Here is a 19,316-nt window from a genome sequence, read left to right on the forward strand (position 1 = left end):
ATCAACTATACCCGAGTCCTAAGGAGCAGCGATATACAACCCAGCATCTTCACGAATTAGCAACTGCACGAGACATGACTAAATTCTCCGCAAACTCACCAACATAGATCTTCTGACCAGTCACTGATGCGTTTTTGGCAATCATCACAAATGCATTGGGACAGTCATTCAGATTCGTCTCTATCTTTAGGGCCGCCTTTCCCTTCATCATCTTGATCATATCTAGAGAATACTTCATACCCTATTCTTTATTAGTCGACGAGCTCGACAAACATATTCTGCAATCACCGACCCATTCAGTCATCAACAACCCAGGCAAAACTGCGTTTATCCGCGCTTTCTACCCCTGACTTTTCGCAAGGCATTTCATTAAATGCAGCTGTGCAGCTTTCGTTACTGAGTATGCCATGGAAGGCCTGCCTGCGAGACGCCCTGCCAAAATGTTCAGCTCAGTTAAGCTTCTACGGCAATAAAACTTACAGCTATTGATGGAGTGATGATAATGGCACCGCCTTCAGGATTCGCGTTGAATGCCGGCACGGCCGCTTTTAGGAGGGCCATCTGACCTTTTACATTCACGGCTCAACACTATCTATTCATCAATCTATCTCGCAAGATGGAGCCGCAATTTCTTTGGATTTCCAACTAGAAAAAATATGAACGTGTCTTATCCCACTCCTCCTTTGCCAAGGCATCCAAATTGGAGAAGGTCCCAAACTCGGCCCATTCCTACGAACCATGTAGCATGGTTAGTAGACGGAGTTTGATCAGAGTAAGGGGTGGATTAGGAACGGGGGTTGGGGGCCTTGGGCAAGGCAGGATTTGTGTGATTTTAATAGAACACTGTACTCTAGATTACCAAATAGATCAAAAAGTTACTGGAATGAACTCACTGCATTTCCAATGATGATATCAATCCCTCCGAAAGCTTTGACGGTCTCTTGTACGCAGCGGGCGCAATCCGCTAGCACACCCGCGTCCTGTGATATCGTTAGATGAAGTGAAAGTCATTATGAACGTCTTTTTCCTTCTCCAGCTACCTTCAATCTCCGCATCTACCCCCTCAGCCCTCTCCACCTCTTAACAATTGCCTATCTGAATCCCACCATCTTCACTACCCCTTAATCAGGAAAATGGATTAAGAGCCCAAGGGTCAACTCATCCCTTTTATCCCTTCCCACGCTGGTTTACGTCCACGCATATCGATAAGGGTTTGGCTAATCACGGGCTCTCGTTCGACTGAAAGTTTGCCATTATAATGAGAGCTGCGCAACAATGTACATCTGATACTGATGTGCATAGGCTTGGCGCCAAGCTGTGGACGCCGGTGTGGGAAGGGATAACGCAGGACTACACTCCGAATTCTTTAATTAACTTGTGTTGGTGGTACTTGGGCAGTATCTTTGAGCTCAGCGACGTGCACGTGATAGGTCACGTGATAGCGCGCGGGCCATCTTGTAGATACTTTCTTAGGCCACCGAGCCCCTTAGATTCTTCCTCATAGAGCATCATATGTATCATTTCCACTAGCCTACTTAGTAGCCTGACAACTTATCCCGCAATTCAACAGCCGGGCCCTCGCAACTGGCATAGTTGACCGCAGTATTGCAGCCCCCAGCCGCAAATGCGTTTGCAGTAACTGCACCCAGGCCACCAGAATATGTAACTTTCAGAACGAACAAGCGGAGAAAACGCAACCAAGAGACAGAATAGCCTCAAATTCCGACACGTCGGGAAAATCGCATGCGCTCATTTCTTTTGACGAGAGCTGAACTCACCGCGATCCACCAGTAATGAGCACGTTTCAGCTTATGAGGTCGTACGGCAGGCTCTGTATCAGGGCGTCCGAATAAGAATAAGCTAAGAAAATTTATAGTGACTCTGTTCCCAACACAGATCTGTTATAGGCGTGTACTTTTATCTCACAATGGTTCGCTGACGCTGGCTAAATAATATAGGGAGCAAGATAAAAGTAGTACCCCGCAAAGTCGCGGAATTGGTACAAGGGTATGGCCGGAGCGGGTCGGCCACCCTCCCTGCTTGTGGTGGCGACATCTAGTTGCAAATCGCATTAATTACCGTTAGACATCACTCGTTGAGCATGCTTATGCAGCTCGACCTATTCCGCCTTTACGCTAGCTTATTTCTATGTTCTCCATTTGCCACTCATTTAGAGCTTCAAGCGAAGGCTGTGCGTCAGGATGGTGAGAGCCAAGGATCTGCCTCTGTAGCTGGAAGCACTTTTCCATCAATGAGATAGCCTCTTTGTTTCGACCCTGGTGCTTCCACGTATATGCAAGGCTGGCCATGCTAGCCAGCGTGTGTGGATGCTCCTCCCCAAGCACCCTCTTTCTTGTCTCTATCACTTGCACCTCTAGATCTTCAGCCTCCTTCCACCGTCCTTGATTCTTATATGTCGTTGTTAGGTTGCCCCTGCTGGTCAGAGTGTCTGGATGCTCCTCCCCAAGCACCCTCTTTCTCGTCTCCAGCACTTGCACACCTAGATTTTCAGCCTCCTTCCACCGCCCTTGATGGTTGTACGTCCACATCAAGTTGTTCATGCTAGTCAGTGTGTCTGGATGCTCTTCCCCAAGTACCCTCTTTCTTGTCTCCATCACTCGTACACCCAGATCTTCGGCTTCGTTCCACCGCCTCTGATGGTTGTATGCCCACGCTAAGTTGTTCATGCTAGTTAGTGTCCCTGGATGTGCCCCCCCAAATACCTTTACACACATCTCTATTACTCGCATACCTAGATCTTCGGCTTCCTCCCACCGCCCCTGATTACTGTACGTTGCCGCTAGGTTATGCATGCTACTCAGTGTGCCTGGATGCTCCTCCCCAAGTATTCTTATACGCGTCTCCTTCACTTGTATATCCAGCTTTTCAGCCTCCTTCCACCGCCCTTGATGCTTAAACGTCATCGCTAGATTCGCCATACCGTCTACTGTGGAAAGATGCTCCTCCCCGAGCACCCTCTTTCTCGTCTCCATTACTTGCACGTCTAGCTCTTCCGCCTCCTTCCACCGTCCTTGATTCCTATATGTCGTTGCTAGGTAGGCCATGCTAGTCAGCGTGTCTGGATGCTCCTCCCCAAGCATCCTCGTATTCGTCTCCATCACTTGCATAAGTGCCATTTCTGCCTCCTTCCATCGTCCATCGCTAAGTAGACATAGCCCAAATCGCTCAATCCAGGGTATACTTTCTTCAATGCTATCCTGGAAGACATTGGATGCTTGAACATAATACGCATGTGGTAAATAACTCCTCCATAGACTTCTGTTCTTATGATCGTCGTTAGGGAAAACTTCCGCTAGCCGCGCAATAGTCCTTGCTGTCCACTCTGGTAGCAGCTTCTGCTCTCTTAGCCAGTTTCGAGTAGCAAGATGCACTAACCTGTGGAGATCGAAACACCGGTCTGCTGGTCGCTTCGTAATAAACGAGTAGGCGCTTAGCGTTCCAATGGCATCAATCTCCTTCTTCTTTGTCTGTGCCGGTGGTAGGAGTGATAGTGGGACTGCTTTTGGGTCGATGCATGACACGAATGATAAGTAGTCCGCAGCTAGAGCGTCACGAGCCCGGATTTGTTCAAATGAGATGAGCCATGTAGTAGCAATGGGGTTCTTGACATCGTGGTATCTCCCTTTATCTTCAAAGTCTTCGCTCAGAAGTTCAATAATATTCTCTTCACGGTCATTGAAGAGTGATACGTATTCTGCGAGCGATATGTCGTTTTCGTTAATATACGCAGCCGCTTGCACAATAGCAAGAGGGAGACAGGTCAGCAACCTTAGCAGCTGCACCACGGTGGGGCCGTCGTTCAACACTTCCTTATTAACCAGTGAATTCCTTAGCACTTGAGCTGCAGCCTCCTCGTCCATCTCCACGACATGAATTACGTTTCCGTGCGCGAACTTCGATGCGGCCTTCCGGCTCCGTGTTGTGAAGACTATTGATCCTTTGTCGCTTCTCGGCAGCAAATCAATAAGACGAGTCGATTTGGTACTGTTGTCGGTCTTCTTAAGCCATATATCTAAGTCATCGGCATTATCTAATACTAGCAGCCACTGGCCTGCGCTTTCCTGACTTAGGTAGTGTTGCACAAGCTCTCTAATATCTTCTTTCTTATCCTCTAACCCTGGCATGCGTAACTGCTGGGCGATCTTGAGGTACGCTTGTTGAACACTCTCCGTATTAGTTGCAGATACCCAAAAGACCGAGCATTCAGGACATTTATCTCTGGTTCTATAAGCCAGCTCGAGCGCAATCTGGGTCTTGCCGACACCTCCAAGGCCGATAATTGCAACCTTAGAGTGACTCTCCCCAAAAAGTCTAGCCTCTAGTTGGTGGAGTTGGGAGCTGCGGCCAACAAAGTGGCGATTCCTTAGGAGCGGGACAGACCAGCAGGATTTACGTGGGATAGCTAGGCACGTTTCTTGCTCACGTCGCTAGAAAAGTCAATAATAGTAGTAAAAGACTAGAAAGGAGTCTTACCTGAATCTCTTGAATTACCTCGCGACAGGTAATTGCATGCTCAGCTTGGATATTTAATGCCGTTTCTCCAATGATCTCACGATAAGTAATAGTATGTTCGTCTTTAACTCTTAATACCATCTCGCTATGTAAAGTCCCCATTAGAGCAATCTGCATATCGTGCGTTGCTTTAAAGACGTCCTGTTGCTTAATAACAGCATTAAAAACTCTTTGCGTTATCGAATTAAGGTCTTTAAGGCGATCTGTATGATCTACCTCAAGTCGCAAGACTTGCTCCCTATACCATATATATGGTTAGCGCAATTATTGCCTCGTAATATGCCTACACACCTAAGATCCGTGATAACGTGCAAGTTTAGCTCTTCCCTCAACCTTTCCAGCCGTCCTTCTAGCTCACGAATTTTCTCCTTGCTCCATACACACCGCAAAGCCTTCCTAATACTTTTCCATCTATTTTGTTTGTCATTAACTTTGACTTTATTCAACGCTGCGAGCAGCTCGTCGGCGGTAGACTTGCACGATTCACAGAGTCTCTTGAGCGCATCATCGCTGGCAGTAGTAGCGGCGTCTTTAAGCTTATTGTTGAGTAGCACTAGATGATTTGTTGCCGTCTCAGCGTCGATGTTCTCCGCAAGCGCGCCTTCGCTAGACCGGTAGAGCTCCGTCGACTTCGCAATTAGCTTACCGCCAAAATTGACAAACTGGACGACATTCCCGACAAGGCCGATGATTGCAAGGGTCTCCATTATGATGTCACGTAGGTAGGAGAAAGCAGTGTTGCTGTATTCGAGACTATCGAAGGTGTAGCATCGTTCTTGTAATGACGTTTGCGACGACATGCAAGATTCCAAGAGGTCGGCAGATACAAGGCTGAACCTCAGGCAGACTCGAGATTCGCTTCTGTATGTTAAAGGATCTCTCGAGGCTATGCCTATGAGACACGAGTATTAGAGTAGGCGTTATATGAAATTCGAAAATTGTTCTGCTGAGTACTGTACTAGGGCTGATCTGGCCTTTTGCTGCGCCATGCTCTAAGGCTAAAACTATGACCTTACTTTTTCCTTGCTCAGACCTTCTGCTTCCGAACAATTAAACTCGGCTTCTTAGTGCAGGGCTCGAAGCAACCTCCTTTCGTTATACACATGAGCAGCTGCCCTTCGTTCTCATTTAGAAATGCTGTACTTTTTCGCGTCGGACTTTGGATTTGCTCTAGTGAGTTCCCCGCTATTAATGCCTTCACGACCATCTGCCTAACCCAGCGTCATCTCAATGTTAGATTATCACAGCTTATCTCCCAACCTATGTCTCCCGTACGACAAAAGATGAGTGTTTTCAAATACGAACCGATTGATCTTGAAGGGCCTGCGTTTCGGCTGCTACGACTTTTTAAAGGCATAGATGTCGATATTGAGTGCGAGCTCTTTCAAGCCTGGCTCCAAGGCGACAGCGTTATTCCTTATGAGGCTTTGTCATATACATGGGGCAGCACGGAAATGACTGAACACATAAAGATAGATGGGCGAACGCTTGGTGTCACCAAAAACCTATACTGGGCACTTCAGTATCTGCGTTCCCAAGATATTGACCGGATACTTTGGGTTGATGCGGTTTGCATTAACCAAAGCAATAATCAAGAACGAGGACACCAAGTCCAGCAAATGGGGAATATATATTCTCAGGCTAATCAGGTTATTTTCTGGTTAGGCCCAGCAACATACGAGATAAGGGTGCTTATGGATTCTCTAAAACAACTAGAGGAAGAGAGTATCAAGCACGCATGTGGGAACTGGAAACTCACTGATATGCGCTGGATGAACCTTTGGTCAGCAGTACAGCTCATCCTAAAGGATTTATATTCAGGTATAGTAACAAAACAGCGCGTAGGGATGGAGATGCTCTTAAAGCGATCTTGGTTTAGGAGAGTTTGGATTTTGCAAGAAGTCGCCAACGCAAATATTGCGGTAGTCTGTACCGGCACCAGATCTGTCTCAGCGCGCATCTTTGCCCTTACCCCGTCGCTAATGGGAGTGCAACCAGAACCTCATTGTTAAGCTGTTTTGGATATAATGCCAGGTCCCTCAAGGAAAGACTCTTGGTGGAGCCAGAAGCGAGATCTTTACACTCTCCTACTAAAGTTTAATGGAAGCCAAGCGGGTGACCCACGGGATATGATATACGCGTTACTTGGCATATGTTCTAATATGCGGGACACTAATAATCTACAACCGGATTATACAAAGACCGTCCAGCAAGTTGTTCACGATACTATATCATTCTTATTTGACCTGCCTGACTCTCGCTATTATACGACAATGGAATTCTTATACGATTTCACTTTCTTAAACACGACATATCTTAGCAGAGTTGCAATATCATATGATGCGAACAATATAGCTGATTTTCTTAAGCGACGAGGAGGCGAGGTTAAGATTACAGAAGAGGTAATTAAAGCCGCAGCAGGGAATACACAAAACGGAAAAGAGGTAATGATGCTTCTTCTTGAGCAGCGAGGAGACGAGGTTAAGATTACAGAGGAGGTGGTTAAAGCCGCGGCAGGGAATACTCAGAATGGAAAAGAGGTAATGACGCTTCTTCTTAAGCAGCGAGGAGACGAGGTCAAGATTACAGAGAAGGTGGTTAAAGCCGCAGTAGGGAATACTCAGAATGGAAAAGAGGTAATGACGCTTCTTCTTGAGCAGCGAGGAGACGAGGTCAAGATTACAGAGGAGGTGGTTAAAGCCGCAGTAAGGAATACTCAGAATGGAAAAGAGGTAATGATGCTTCTTCTTGAGCAGCGAGGAGACGAGGTCAAGATTACAGAGGAGGTGGTTAAAGTTGTAGTAGGGAATACTCAGAATGGAAAAGAGGTAATGGCCGCTTCTTCTTAAGCAGAGAGGAGAGGAGGTAGTCAGAACCGCAGTACAGAGTGGACCAAATAGTAATGGCGTTTCTTCTTAAGCAGCCATGGAGACGAGGTAAAGATCACAGAGGAGGTAGTTAAAGCAGTGGCAGAGAATACACAGAACGGAAAAGAGGTAATGACGCTTCTTCCTTGAGCAGCGAGGAGACGAGGTCAAGATTACAGAGGAGGTGGTTAAAGCCGCGGCAGGGAATACACAAAACGGAAAAGAGGTAATAATGCTTCTTCTTAAGCAGCGAGGAGATGAGGTTAAGATTACAGAGGAGGTAATTAAAGCCGCGGCAGGGAATATACAGAACGGAAAAGAGGTAATGATGCTTCTTCTTAAGCAGCGAGGAGACGAGGTCAAGATTACAGAGGAGGTAGTTAAAGCCGCGGCAGAGAATTACTAGAGTGGAAAAGAGGTAATAGTACTTCTTCTTAAGTAATAAGGAAACAACGTTACTATTACGGAAGAGTTATAAGCAAAAGCGCTAGAAATATGCTTGAGGGTAGTTGGGGAGAAACATCTCTTTACGCTAACCAGTATAGCTAACCTAGCGTTAACGTATAAGAATTAAGGGCGGTTAAAGGAGGCCGAGGGGCTAGAGGTGTAAATAATAGAGATAAGAAATAGGGTACTTAAGGCGGAGCATCTAGACACACTAAGTAGTATGGCCAACCTGGCATTGACGTATAGGAATTAAGGGCGGTGGAAGGAGGCCAAAAAGCTAGAGGTGTAAGTAATAGAGATAAGAAAGAGGGTACTTAGGGCGGAGTATCTAAACACGCTAAGCAGTATGGCCAACCTGGCGTCAACGTATAGGGATCAATGGCGGTGGGAGGAGGCTAAAAAGCTAGAGGCGTAAGTAACGGAGATAAGAAAGAGGGCGCTTAGGGTAGAGCATCTAGATACGCTAAGTAGGATGGCCAACCTAGTGTCGACGTACAGGAATTAAGGATGGTGGGAGGAGGCTAAAGAGCTAGAAGTGTAAGTAATAAAGATAAAAAAGAGGGTGCTTGGGGCGAAGTATTAAAATATGCTAAGCAGCATAGCTAACCTAGCGTTAACGTATAGGGATTAATGGCGGTAGGAGGAGGCCGAAGAGCTAGAGGCGTAAGTAACGGAGATAAGAAAAAGGGCGCTTGGGGTAGAGTATCTGGACACGCTAAGCAGGATGGCCAACCTGTAAGCTTTGTAGTGCGAAGAATTAAATAAACGACTTGATTGTGAATATAGCTCTAGAGGCTCTATATATATATGAAGAAGGTAGAAGTGATGGGGTAATAGATAGCTGAAATAGGAACGGTAATCTGCCACCAATATTAATCTATAACTACTATATTGGGTAGCATTAACGCCATCTTAGAGCCTTCTAAGCGGTGATCTTGTGTCTTAACGTAGTGTTAGTAGTTGGTTACACACCCCCCTAGATTTAACGGTGTAGTTAAAGCTATAGAATATAAAATAAGGGTAGAAGCTATACTAAAATAAGAAATTTAGATACAATTTAAGAGTAGTAAACGGATAGGGTAAGAATAGTATATTGTGAATATTACAAATATTGCGGATATTGTAAATGGAATCAATTGATCTAATGTCGAATATCTACTAAATTCAATTGCTTTATCTATGCCTCGTGCTTTTAACGGGGTAAGATTTTGGTAAGGCCGTTGGCAGGTATCTTGTCTATAGGGACCCATTAGACGTTAATCTTTTTGTCTTGGACTTTCTATCTTAGCTAGTGCTAGTAAACGTTAATATGTCGAAGCTTAGTGTTAAGCTTTAGTGTATCCTGTCTTAGGAGTTATACGGTTTGTATATTGTCGTAGAGTATAGTAAATTCGCGTTCTAAATTAAAGCCAATTGCCTTAAAGAATTATTGCTACTAGATAATTTCAATGGCAGCAGTAGATAGGGAGAGAAGCTCTGCTTTAATAGTTGAGCAAGTAATAGATCGCTGTAGGGTTGCTTTCTAATTAATTAGTCCTCTAAATAGGATAAATAGATATCCTTAAGAGCTTCGTCTAGTTTCTATATAGTCCGCAAATACTACGTCGGATACTCCGTAAAAGGTAACATCTTCTCCTTTAGGGTTTCTAAAGTAGACGTAGGCTCTAAATACTTCGCCAGAGTATTTAATAGCTGTAGATTTTGTTCTAAGATAGTAAGTAATAGCTTAGTTTGCCGCGTTAAGGTGTTGTTAATTTAGATTAGTAAGAAATTCGGCTAGCTTAGAATGCGTCTTAGTAATATTAGGTCTTCTAAATATGGTAAGGTGTATAAGTAACCCTACTCGTTGCTAGTAGGCTAGGGTTCTTTAAGGGTTCGTCTACTAGTTAGACGGAATTAGTTCTTTAGCAGGAAGTAGTAACTTAGGAAATCTTTCTGGTGGTTAAATATTAAATTAATTGGCTATCTTTTTAATATAGGAGTCTTGGCAAAGCCAGAGCTTCCTACTTATTTAATCTTAACTGATTTAAATACCTAGGAACTACTATAGGTCTCCTAGTGTACGGATTTCGTATCAGTACAGCAATTTTGCTTTAAATTCTTTAAGTTTTAAAAGGTCCTTCTTAGCAAATAGGACGGCTATATTGTCTATATAGAAGAAGACAATAAGTCGTCTATTAGTAAATAGGCAGTTAGTACCTAGTACTAGTTCTAATCCGAATTTAGCTAGTATATTAGTAAGCTCTTTATACCAAAGTAGTGGTGAGATTTTTAATCCATATAGCGCTATAAGTAGCTTTAGGATATATCCGTTTTAATTAAAACCTTCTAGGTAGTAGTAGTAGATTGGTTTACTAAGCTTAGCATTTATAAATGCGTTTACAGCGTTATACTGTTAAATTTCTAGGTTAAATGCGGCTGCTATAGCCATAAGAGCACGGAATATTCGAGCAGCTAGGGTTGCTGCATAGGTCTCTTCCTCTGTAATCTATAGGTCTCCGCGGACGCATAGTTTAGCTTTAAGCTTCTGTAGGTAGCCGTCACTATTAAGCTTATATTTAAAGACCCATTTTAATAGAAGGATTTGCTCGTTGCCTGCTTCTGCTTTTAGTACAGTCTTAAATATCCCTCGGCGTTTTAGGTCGTTATATTCTTTTTCTATAGCCTTTTAAAAGCTAGTAGTTAAAGGATACTTTCTTAGATCTTTAAGATTTTTTGGTTTAGGAGGAAGGTTGTCCTAATATAGAGATAAGGATCTAGTTCGGTCGATGTCCTTTACTAGTCCTATAGCAAATCCAGCGTAGTAACCAAATAGGGTAGATAGATTGGTTAGTGCTACTGTATACGCTTAACATCAAATTCGTTTTAATCCTTCTGGTAGGATAAGGTTGGTAGAAGGTTTGGCCGAGACTTTATTAACTTATAAAGCTGTATTAATTGCTCTATTAAATGGTTTTGGAGAGCTTAACTGGGTTAAAATTGTTTTAATTGTATTTAGGATATTGTCTTAAAGTCCTTATAGTAAGGTGTTCAATTCTAGTAAATCTGGAGATACCATTCTGCTAGGTGTTAGTAACTACTTAGTATCTTTTATACGAAGCTTTGCTAAATCATTTAATTTAGATGTAGTCGTTTAATCTACACCTAAGGTAGATCTTTAAGGGTCTAGATTAACTGTGTATAGGATTAATTCGTCCTTAGATTTGTCCTTATATAGAGGTTCTAGTAGACTAATCGTCTAGAGGGTGTCTTCTAATACTTCCCTTAGTAGGTAGTCAATGTTTTAACCCTTAGGGTTATAGAACGAGGTCTTATTAAATATAACGTCTTTAGTTTAAATGACCTTACGGAGACTCGGAATCCAGATTTGATAGATATTAGTTAAATCGTAGCCGACTAGGTGTTTAATTAATGCATAAGGAGCTAGTTTATCTCCCCTTTTAATTCGTTTATCTAGTATATAGGTTTTACAGCCGTATACATATATATAGGTAAGTGATGGCGGCTTGCCGTAGGCGATCTTGTACGGAGTTTTCCATCCTAGTTGCTTATTTGGGGTTCGATTAAGTGCGTATCCTACGGCAAGGAACGCCTCTGGTCTTAAAGACGGGGGTAAGGATACTTCTAGCTGTATAGCCCTTAATCAATCCATAAGGGTTTGTCTAGATCGTTTAGCTCCACCATTTTGTTCTTCTGTATACGGGGCTCGGTATTTAAAAGTAATGCCTTTGTCTGCGCACTATATATATAAGGTATCTCCTATTTATCCAAAAGCTTATTCGTCGTCGCTCTAGAAGAAGATCACGTCTTAATAAAATTATATTTTAATTAAACGGTAGGTCTTGCGGATAGTAGGTAGGACGGTAGCTTTATCTTTATTCTTGGCGGTAAATATAAAATTGAATTTGGAATATATATAATAGAAGTGCATTATATATCTATTGCCGTTATACCCTAGTTCTCCAAGGGTAATAATATTGAATGCTACCCGCTCGAATGGTTAAGTGGCTAGAAATTCGTGTTCTCGTCTTTAAGAGATCTGCTGTGTGTGCTTTAATATTAAGTAGACTTCGTATTTAATTTTAAGCGGTGCTTATTTATTAATTAGCTCTTCGAGCTTTACGCCATTGACGTGCTTAGAAAGCTATTTAATAGCGTTAGGTCCTGCATAGCCAAGTATTTTATGCCATTTTGTAGCTATGGCTCTGATTAATTTACGGGCCATTCTGCTTAGTTAATGTCTTCTTATTAAGAAGGTCGATTGAGTTATTAAATCTAGGGTAGGCTCTCTGTGTATTAGTACCCAGTAGCCCCCTAGTTGTTTCGCATAGCATACTATTTCGCCAATTGCTAGACGGTATAGTAAGTTTTGTCCTAAGTTGAAATAGATATCGTTATTTATAGCCCTTAATAGTGCTACGATATTTATAAACATAGTAGGTACCAATGCTATATAGGATAGCTTTATTTTTAAGCTTTTAGTAAGTATATTAATAGTAATTATTACTGTTCTATAAGCCTATATCTTTTTACAATTTCTACCAGCAATTAGGTAGTCGTCTTCTGTAGCTAGGTAGGAAAAGATAAAGTCTTCTTAGTTATTGCAGACGTGGGTATTTATATTAGGGTTAAGTATCTAAGTATTTTGGAGTTCGAATGGAGTTTAACTAGTACTAAACATAGTAGTATAGCTAGTCGGGGTTTTAGAAGGTAGGGTTTTGGAATTAAAATCAATTATAGATTTTATATTCTTCTTTACTTCCTATTCTTTTTTTAAAATAAGGTTAATAATGCGTTTAATCTAAGGCGTAAATAAGATTACTTCTTCTACTTTCTTTTAGATGTCTAGGTTTAGTTTCTATCCTTAAGGGCGCTTCTACTCAACAATGTAGTAGTAGCTGCTAAATTAATGTTTAAAGCCGTATATACATTCCTTATTCCATTTTAAATCTAAATTAGAATTGTTATTAAAATTTAAATTGGAATTACCTAGGGTTGTAAAAGTAGAGTTATTAGTAGGGGTAGCTAAGGATACTGCTTATTACATACGGTAGTACTCCTTAAATTCCTTAATTAGATTAATAATAGATAGGGCCTCTTTATCCTTCCGTTTTTTTCTAATAAGGTCTACTTCTAGTACTCCTATAAAACTAGAAGAGATAGATTTAATAGCTTAAATAAAGTCATAGTGTGGCCTAAATCCTTATATATCTGGTAGCTTTAATTGCTCCGCAAGCTTATAGACATTCCGCTAGTTATTTAACTATTTATCAATGCTCTGCTTTTTATTATAGACTTTCAAAGCCGTATACTAATTTAGGACGTTTTATTTTTAACCTAAGGTAGTAGGGGCTAGTACAGTCTTAAGTGCTTAAAGCCGTTCGTATACCGTATTAAGGTCGTTAATAAGTAGAAGGTAGGCTACTAATATAGTACAAACGATATAGTTACTAATATCGTTTATAGCCCGTTTTTGCTTCTCATATATATAAAGATCGTCTTTATATTTAGCATAGAGCTAGTTATAGGCGGTAAGCTAACTTAGGTCTAGCTTTGCTATCGATATAGCTATAGATAGTATATCCCTTAGTATAGGACGACTTAGTTATGCTAGCTTTAGACACTCGCCTTTTTTAGATAGGTCAATGTGCTCCCATACCTCGTTAGTTTTAGCAGTGTCTTAGATAATAAAGAACTACTGTATTCAATTAGAAGGCTAGTTAAGGATTAGGTTAACTTTCAATTCGCTTATAATCATTATTTTTAGGATTTAATAGGTCAGGCAGGGTCTAATTAGCGTCTTAGCAAAAACCTTATTTTAATGTTTCGAACTTTTGATTTAATTTATTAGTTCGTTTATCGGTCGGGTATATACGTCAACTAGGGTCAATCGTCCGTTCGTTTAATAGGTGAAGAAGCTCAAAACACTATAAAGGTAGTAGAAGTAGTGACTTCTTAAATAAGGTAGTAGATTAATTGGTTAGTAGGTAGTACGATCTAGGCTTATAACTGTAAGCTTTATAGTATAAAGAATTAAATAAACGACTTAATTGTAAATATAGCTCTAGAGGCTCTATATATATACAAAGAAGGTAAAAGTAATAGGGTAATAGATAGCTGAAATAGGAACGGTAATCTACCACCAATATTAATCTGCAACCACTATATTAGGTGGCGTTAACGCCATCTCAGAGCCTTCTAAGCGGTGATCTTATATCTTAACGTAGTGTTAATAGTCGGTTATATAACCTGGTGTCAACGTACAGAAATTAAGGATGGTGGGAGGAGGCTAAAGAGCTAGAAGTGCAAGTAATAAAGACAAAAAAGAGGGTACTTAAGGCGGAGTATTAAGACATACTAAGTAGCATGGCTAACCTGGCGTCGATATATAGAAATTAATAGCGGTGGAAGAAGGCTAAAGAGCTAAAGATATAAGTAATGGAGAGAAGAAAGAGAATGCTTAGGGTGGAGCTTCTAGACACGCTAAGTAGCATAGCGAACCTGGCGTTAACGTATAGGAATTAAGGGTGGTGGAAGGAGGCTAAAGAGCTAGAGGTGTAAGTAATAAAGATAAGAAAGAGTGTACTTGGGGCAAAGCATCTAGATACGCTAAGCAGCATGGCTAACCTGGCGTCAATGTATAGGAATTAATGGCGGTGGGAGGAGGCTAAAGGGCTAGAGGTGTAAGTAATGGAGACAAGAAAGAGGGTGCTTGGGGTAGAGCATCTGGACACGCTAAGCAGCATGGCTAACCTAGCGTTGACGTGTAGGAATTAAGGGCGGTGGAAGGAGGCCAGAGAGCTAGAGACGTAAGTAATGGAGACGAATAAAAGGGTGCTTGGCAAGTGGCATCTAAACACGTGGGCTAGCATGGCCAATCTGGCATTGACGTACAAGAATCAAGGGCAGTGGAAGGAGGCCGAAGAGCTGGAGGTGCAAGTGGTGGAGATGAGAAGGAAGGTGCTTGGGGCGGAGCATCTAGACACGCTAACCAGTATAAGTAACCTCGCATTTACGTTAAAGTCCTAAAGCCGTATTAAAGAGGCCGTCTTACTGCTGGAAAAATGCTTCCAGCTCCGGAAACAGGTCCTTAGCCCTTAATATTCTCGTATAGAGATGTCGCTTAAAGCTCTAAATGAGTGGTAGATAAAGAACATAGAGATCGGACTTTAAAGAGATTTTATTTTGCGGGATATATACTTCTAGGTCTCCTAGGCGTAAACGGAAGATATAATATAGTAAACAGAAGCTAGCACGAACGTATAAAGGTTGAGCTGCGTAAGCGTGCCTATGAGTAATATATAATGGTAATGAAAGTAATTAGGCACTGGACGTTGCCACCACAAGCAGGGAGGGTGGCCGACCCGCACCGGCCACACCCTTGTAGGGTTCGATTTGCGATTGGCTTCTCAGCTGTTTCGAATTGTGCTTATGAAGGCTAAATAGTGGGCTATGCTGACTACTAAGGGTGGACTGCTTGAGACGTGCATTTGGCCGATGGTGTATATTTTCTGAACCTTATAGATAGCTTCAGATGAATAGACAAAGCGCTCAAAATCATCAGTGCAGCAGCCCAAGTGTCAGAAAATGACCTGATATAGACCACACCAAAAAAAAGCATTGCTTTGCCTCCCTTCAATTTTCCCATACTCCTGCAGCAAGTCTCACATATTATCGAAATTCAGTCCCCAAACATCATCGTCGTCGCCCATACCCATGCCCATGTCACCATCTAAATCCAATCCCATATCCCCCATATCGCTTCCAGCCCCCAAATCCAGCCCACCACCCGCTCCTCCCAGATCCAAATGCTGCTCCAATCCCTGATCGAGCACCTGCTGTTCTATATCTCCCACACCGGCGACCGCCGCTGCCGCCGCCGCCGCATCGTTCACGGCATCCATGTCGATATCCGGCATCGCGTGGCCCTCGACTCCAACATCGACCCCGACCCCGACGCCCAGGTCCAGCTGCGCGCCGGGCAATGGCTCCGTGCCCACGACGGCCAGCTGCGCCTCGACGCGGCGGTGCAGCCGCACGATCGTCTCGGCAGTCAGCGGATCGCGCATCACGAGCCCCGCGGCGCCGTCAAACTCCACCTTCAGCATTTCTCGCAGGTTCAGCCGCGTGCGCGGCGACGCGGATGCGGCGACGGGACTCGTGACCCAGTCGACCGGCAGCGGGCTGTTCTCGGTGCTCGGGGCGCAGATGAGAGCGGTGGCGATGTCGAGGGCCACGGCGCCGTTTCCGGCTTCCGTTTGCGCTTTTGTTTCGTCGATGATGGCCAGGAGGGTCTTGTGTGCGCCCAGAAGTTTGAGTGTTGTGAAGAGCTGGCGGTGGGTGTAGCTGGGTGGTGTGAGATTGATGGAGGCTGTGGAATACCAGTTGACCAGCGATTGTATCGTGTTACGGAGAGCAATGCGGAGCGTGTTGCCTGGCGTGCCCGTCCACTGCTCCAGTTCAGAGACCGGAGAGTAGGCTGAGCGCTCGTAGTTAAGGTTGTCTTTGATGGCCTCGAGTAGCGGTTCGATGTCGGTTCGGCCGGGTTCACGGCGACGGAGCGTGCGGAAGCACTTCTCGAGCCGGCGGGAGACGATAGAGAGGATGGTTTTATGCATGGCTTGAGCTTCTCCAGATATGGAGGTAGGTTGGATTAGTTTGTGGAAGATTTGTATAAGCACGTCTAGGTCGTGGTGGGTTTGCTCAAGGGCGTAGGATGTCATCCAGGTCAAGGCGCCGACCAAGGAGGGTAGGAGAAAGGTTTCCAGGAGATCTAGCTGCCGTAAGTATCATGTTCGGATAGAACCTATATGGATACTGACATTCCAAACCGCCTTTCACTGCATCGAGAGCAAATACTTCCGCTGAACAAGCAAAAACAGTTTGCTCAAAAAGTGTGGGTACTAGGAGATAGAATTCTTGAGGTCGACAGGAAGACATGAGTTCATCATTTATCCCCTCCTCTGCACTAAATTCTGAACTAAAGAGCGCACAAAGCCATTTCCCAAGATACCTGCCTTGATCATCTGTCAGCTCATCAGCGGGTAGACTGATATGCCCACGACTAAGGAGCTGTGCGATGAACGAATCATGCTGAGCCCCGATGTCATGGTAAGTTAGCTCGTAACGGTGGACAAACGCCAAAACCAACAGCAATATAGCCCCGAATTCATCATAGACGGGTTGATATTCCCCTATGGCAGTGAGCACAAATCTGTAATAATATGAACAGGAACGTACCCTGGTCTTGGTCATATTTCCACTCATCAAGCACCTGGCAGAGGGGTTGGAGGATGCTTGCTGGAGAGGTGAACTGGAGCATGNTATCGAGAGCTTGTGGTTTCCGCAGAAGAGAATTGCAGATCGTCTTGAGAGACATGGTATCGGGGTTGCCCCGGCAGAAGTTTTGTATAACCTTGAACTTCATCAGTGACGCAATAATTTCCTCTGGTCGCAGGTGACATACTTCTGTTACAGCACCAACGATCCCTCCGCTATTACCATCTACGTTCTCGAGCTCGTCAAGAAGCATTGTCATTTTCTCGAAATTATTTTCACACTGCTTAACAAGACCATCTTTGGTATATCTCACTTCTGGAGGGCTTTGCACTGGTGTCTCTCCAAGGAGACGCTCAATGCTATTTATGGGAATGAGCTCATGGAGGGCGCAGGCATTGAGAAAGTCTTGTCGAACGTCGGAAAGAACGTTGCTATTGCCTGTCATATCAAAGCCCTGAGAAAAAGCGGGAAAGGCATTAGGATCAACATGGCTCAACGCTTGTGTGATGCAGAATTCTGATGTCAATGGATATATTGATCCCTGGAGTTGAGTAAGCAGCGTGGGGATTTTGTTGACCAGAAATGACTTCAGACAGAACATAGTCTGATGAGACTCGCTCCGATACATGGCGTTTGATAAGACATCAAAAGAAGCCGTTATTAGATCGGTTGCAAGATTTTGGGTGTCTATCTGTTAGATATTAGCGCAGCAATAAAAGTCTGAGGGTGATGCATACCTTGTATCGTGAATGCAAGTAGTTGATAATAGTAATATCATCAGTAAGCGGACGGGCGACAAGCTGTGAAAGTTAGTACTTCATAATCTTGATAATCGCGTTGATATTTAACATACTAAGGAGTTGAGAAATATATAGAGACCAGCTCGCGTATTAATGGGTGGTAAATCCATGACTGTCTCGAGTTGGATAGTGGCCGCGACATCAAGGCCGTTCTCGCCAGGCCCACCGTTGAGTTCACTACTGTGATCGTCGAGGAGACCGTGTTCTTTTTGAAACAGTTCAAGTCGATTGGCTACTGTTAATGATGTTTGGCTTAGGAAAGGTATAAATTGTGATAATGATTGCGCAAATGATTTCCGGAGTTCTTACTCAAATGGTCAGCATCACGGAGTGCAGTGATTATAGTCAAAGTTGCATATTTACAAAGCAACACGGAGAGTGATATTAAGGTCGAAGGTTTGGGAGAGTTGCTCGTAAGGAAATAGCTGAAAATGAATTTTCGTAGTAGACACACCTTTAAGAGTTCCGCCATTTAGCATATCTATGACCTTGAGGTTGTCGATCAAGTACATAATAAGCAAGCCGAGAGCTTCACGAACCATTATGATAGATTGTAATTGGGGTTGCTGGACTCCGGTCATGGCTTGAATCACGGAGTCGTTGTTGTGAGCCGTAACCATGGCAGACATCCATTGTGATACAATGGCCAACGTCTTACGAGCTTCATTCCTAGTTTGCGGCCGCTCACCAGTCGAAAAGGCCTTCTGAATTCGGTAGAAAATGATCTCTTCTAACTCTGGCGGATTTTGCCATCGTGACGGATCGTCTTTGGATGGAATCTCCTCATTGCCAGGCTTTGGGGGATGATCTCGAGACCACTTGAAGGCAGCAATCAGAACATCGGAAGCGTCAAATCGTCTCGAAGCTAAGAGACGCTCAAGATAGACTACCACGAGTGGGTCTAGACAATTTGTTGAGGGCAAGCGAGGCCTAAGAAGGACCTCAGCGAGCTTGCGGCCGGAGATTGGCACTTTGGAATAAAGCTGGCTGGCGGCGGGCTCGAATAGCTCGGCCCGGACGCGCTGTTCGAGACATCGGCCAAGGAAAATGGACCATTCCTGTAACGCAGGATCCATTCGACCAAGACAGCAGACGAGAGGCGCCAGGGGTTATGTCATATCAAGAGCTAAAGAATATTGAGACGCGACCATGGGTTGAAGTGGTGATGTGAGGCGTGCGAATACGGAGGATGGATTATTAGGTTCGTTGATCGTCTCACAGGGCTCCTTTTTGGCGAGAAGGGGGGTGCTGGCTTGTTTTTGACGATATTGCTTGGCAGAGTTGCTTCATTTGCAGTAGCACAAGCATTTTTTTTCTCCACTGAAAAAGGGAGCACTTTGCGCCCAAATGAGAATGTGGCCTGTGCTCACTAATCAAATAAGCTCAATTT

At 43.7% G+C, this 19,316-nt stretch overlaps 4 protein-coding genes across 4 annotated transcripts; 1 reads left to right on the forward strand and 3 right to left on the reverse strand.

The window, feature by feature from the left end:
• Window positions 1-18: 18 nt before the first annotated feature.
• On the reverse strand, window positions 19-1,753 carry K441DRAFT_687467 (putative short-chain dehydrogenase; the record flags this gene model as incomplete). Its single annotated transcript, XM_067652098.1, has 10 exons — window positions 19-47; window positions 100-241; window positions 293-321; window positions 352-448; window positions 481-581; window positions 663-729; window positions 894-980; window position 1,182; window positions 1,549-1,666; window positions 1,699-1,753. The coding sequence occupies 10 exons, from the start codon at window positions 1,751-1,753 to the stop codon at window positions 19-21; spliced, it is 726 nt and encodes a 241-aa protein (XP_067503455.1).
• A 382-nt stretch (window positions 1,754-2,135) lies between these two features.
• On the reverse strand, window positions 2,136-5,333 carry K441DRAFT_677821 (uncharacterized protein; the record flags this gene model as incomplete). Its single annotated transcript, XM_067651104.1, has 4 exons — window positions 2,136-2,674; window positions 2,753-4,448; window positions 4,495-4,771; window positions 4,825-5,333. 4 exons carry the CDS (start codon window positions 5,331-5,333, stop codon window positions 2,136-2,138), a joined length of 3,021 nt encoding a protein of 1,006 aa, XP_067503456.1.
• Window positions 5,334-6,379: 1,046 nt separating this feature from the next.
• On the forward strand, window positions 6,380-8,140 carry K441DRAFT_127915 (uncharacterized protein). The gene is made up of 2 exons (XM_067640055.1): window positions 6,380-7,205; window positions 7,567-8,140. The coding sequence occupies exons 1-2, from the start codon at window positions 6,561-6,563 to the stop codon at window positions 7,804-7,806; spliced, it is 885 nt and encodes a 294-aa protein (XP_067503457.1). The 5' UTR covers window positions 6,380-6,560; the 3' UTR covers window positions 7,807-8,140.
• Window positions 8,141-15,259: 7,119 nt separating this feature from the next.
• Window positions 15,260-19,134, reverse strand: K441DRAFT_660755 (Med5-domain-containing protein). The gene is made up of 7 exons (XM_067648762.1): window positions 18,381-19,134; window positions 17,980-18,230; window positions 17,864-17,926; window positions 17,314-17,817; window positions 17,088-17,262; window positions 16,670-17,041; window positions 15,260-16,620 (listed from the first exon to the last, which is right to left on the reverse strand). The coding sequence occupies exons 1-7, from the start codon at window positions 19,000-19,002 to the stop codon at window positions 15,512-15,514; spliced, it is 3,096 nt and encodes a 1,031-aa protein (XP_067503458.1). The 5' UTR covers window positions 19,003-19,134; the 3' UTR covers window positions 15,260-15,511.
• Window positions 19,135-19,316: the final 182 nt, after the last annotated feature.

Source organism: Cenococcum geophilum (assembly GCF_001692895.1).
Source record: "Cenococcum geophilum 1.58 unplaced genomic scaffold K441scaffold_24, whole genome shotgun sequence".
In the NCBI taxonomy this organism is placed as follows: domain Eukaryota; kingdom Fungi; phylum Ascomycota; class Dothideomycetes; order Gloniales; family Gloniaceae; genus Cenococcum; species Cenococcum geophilum.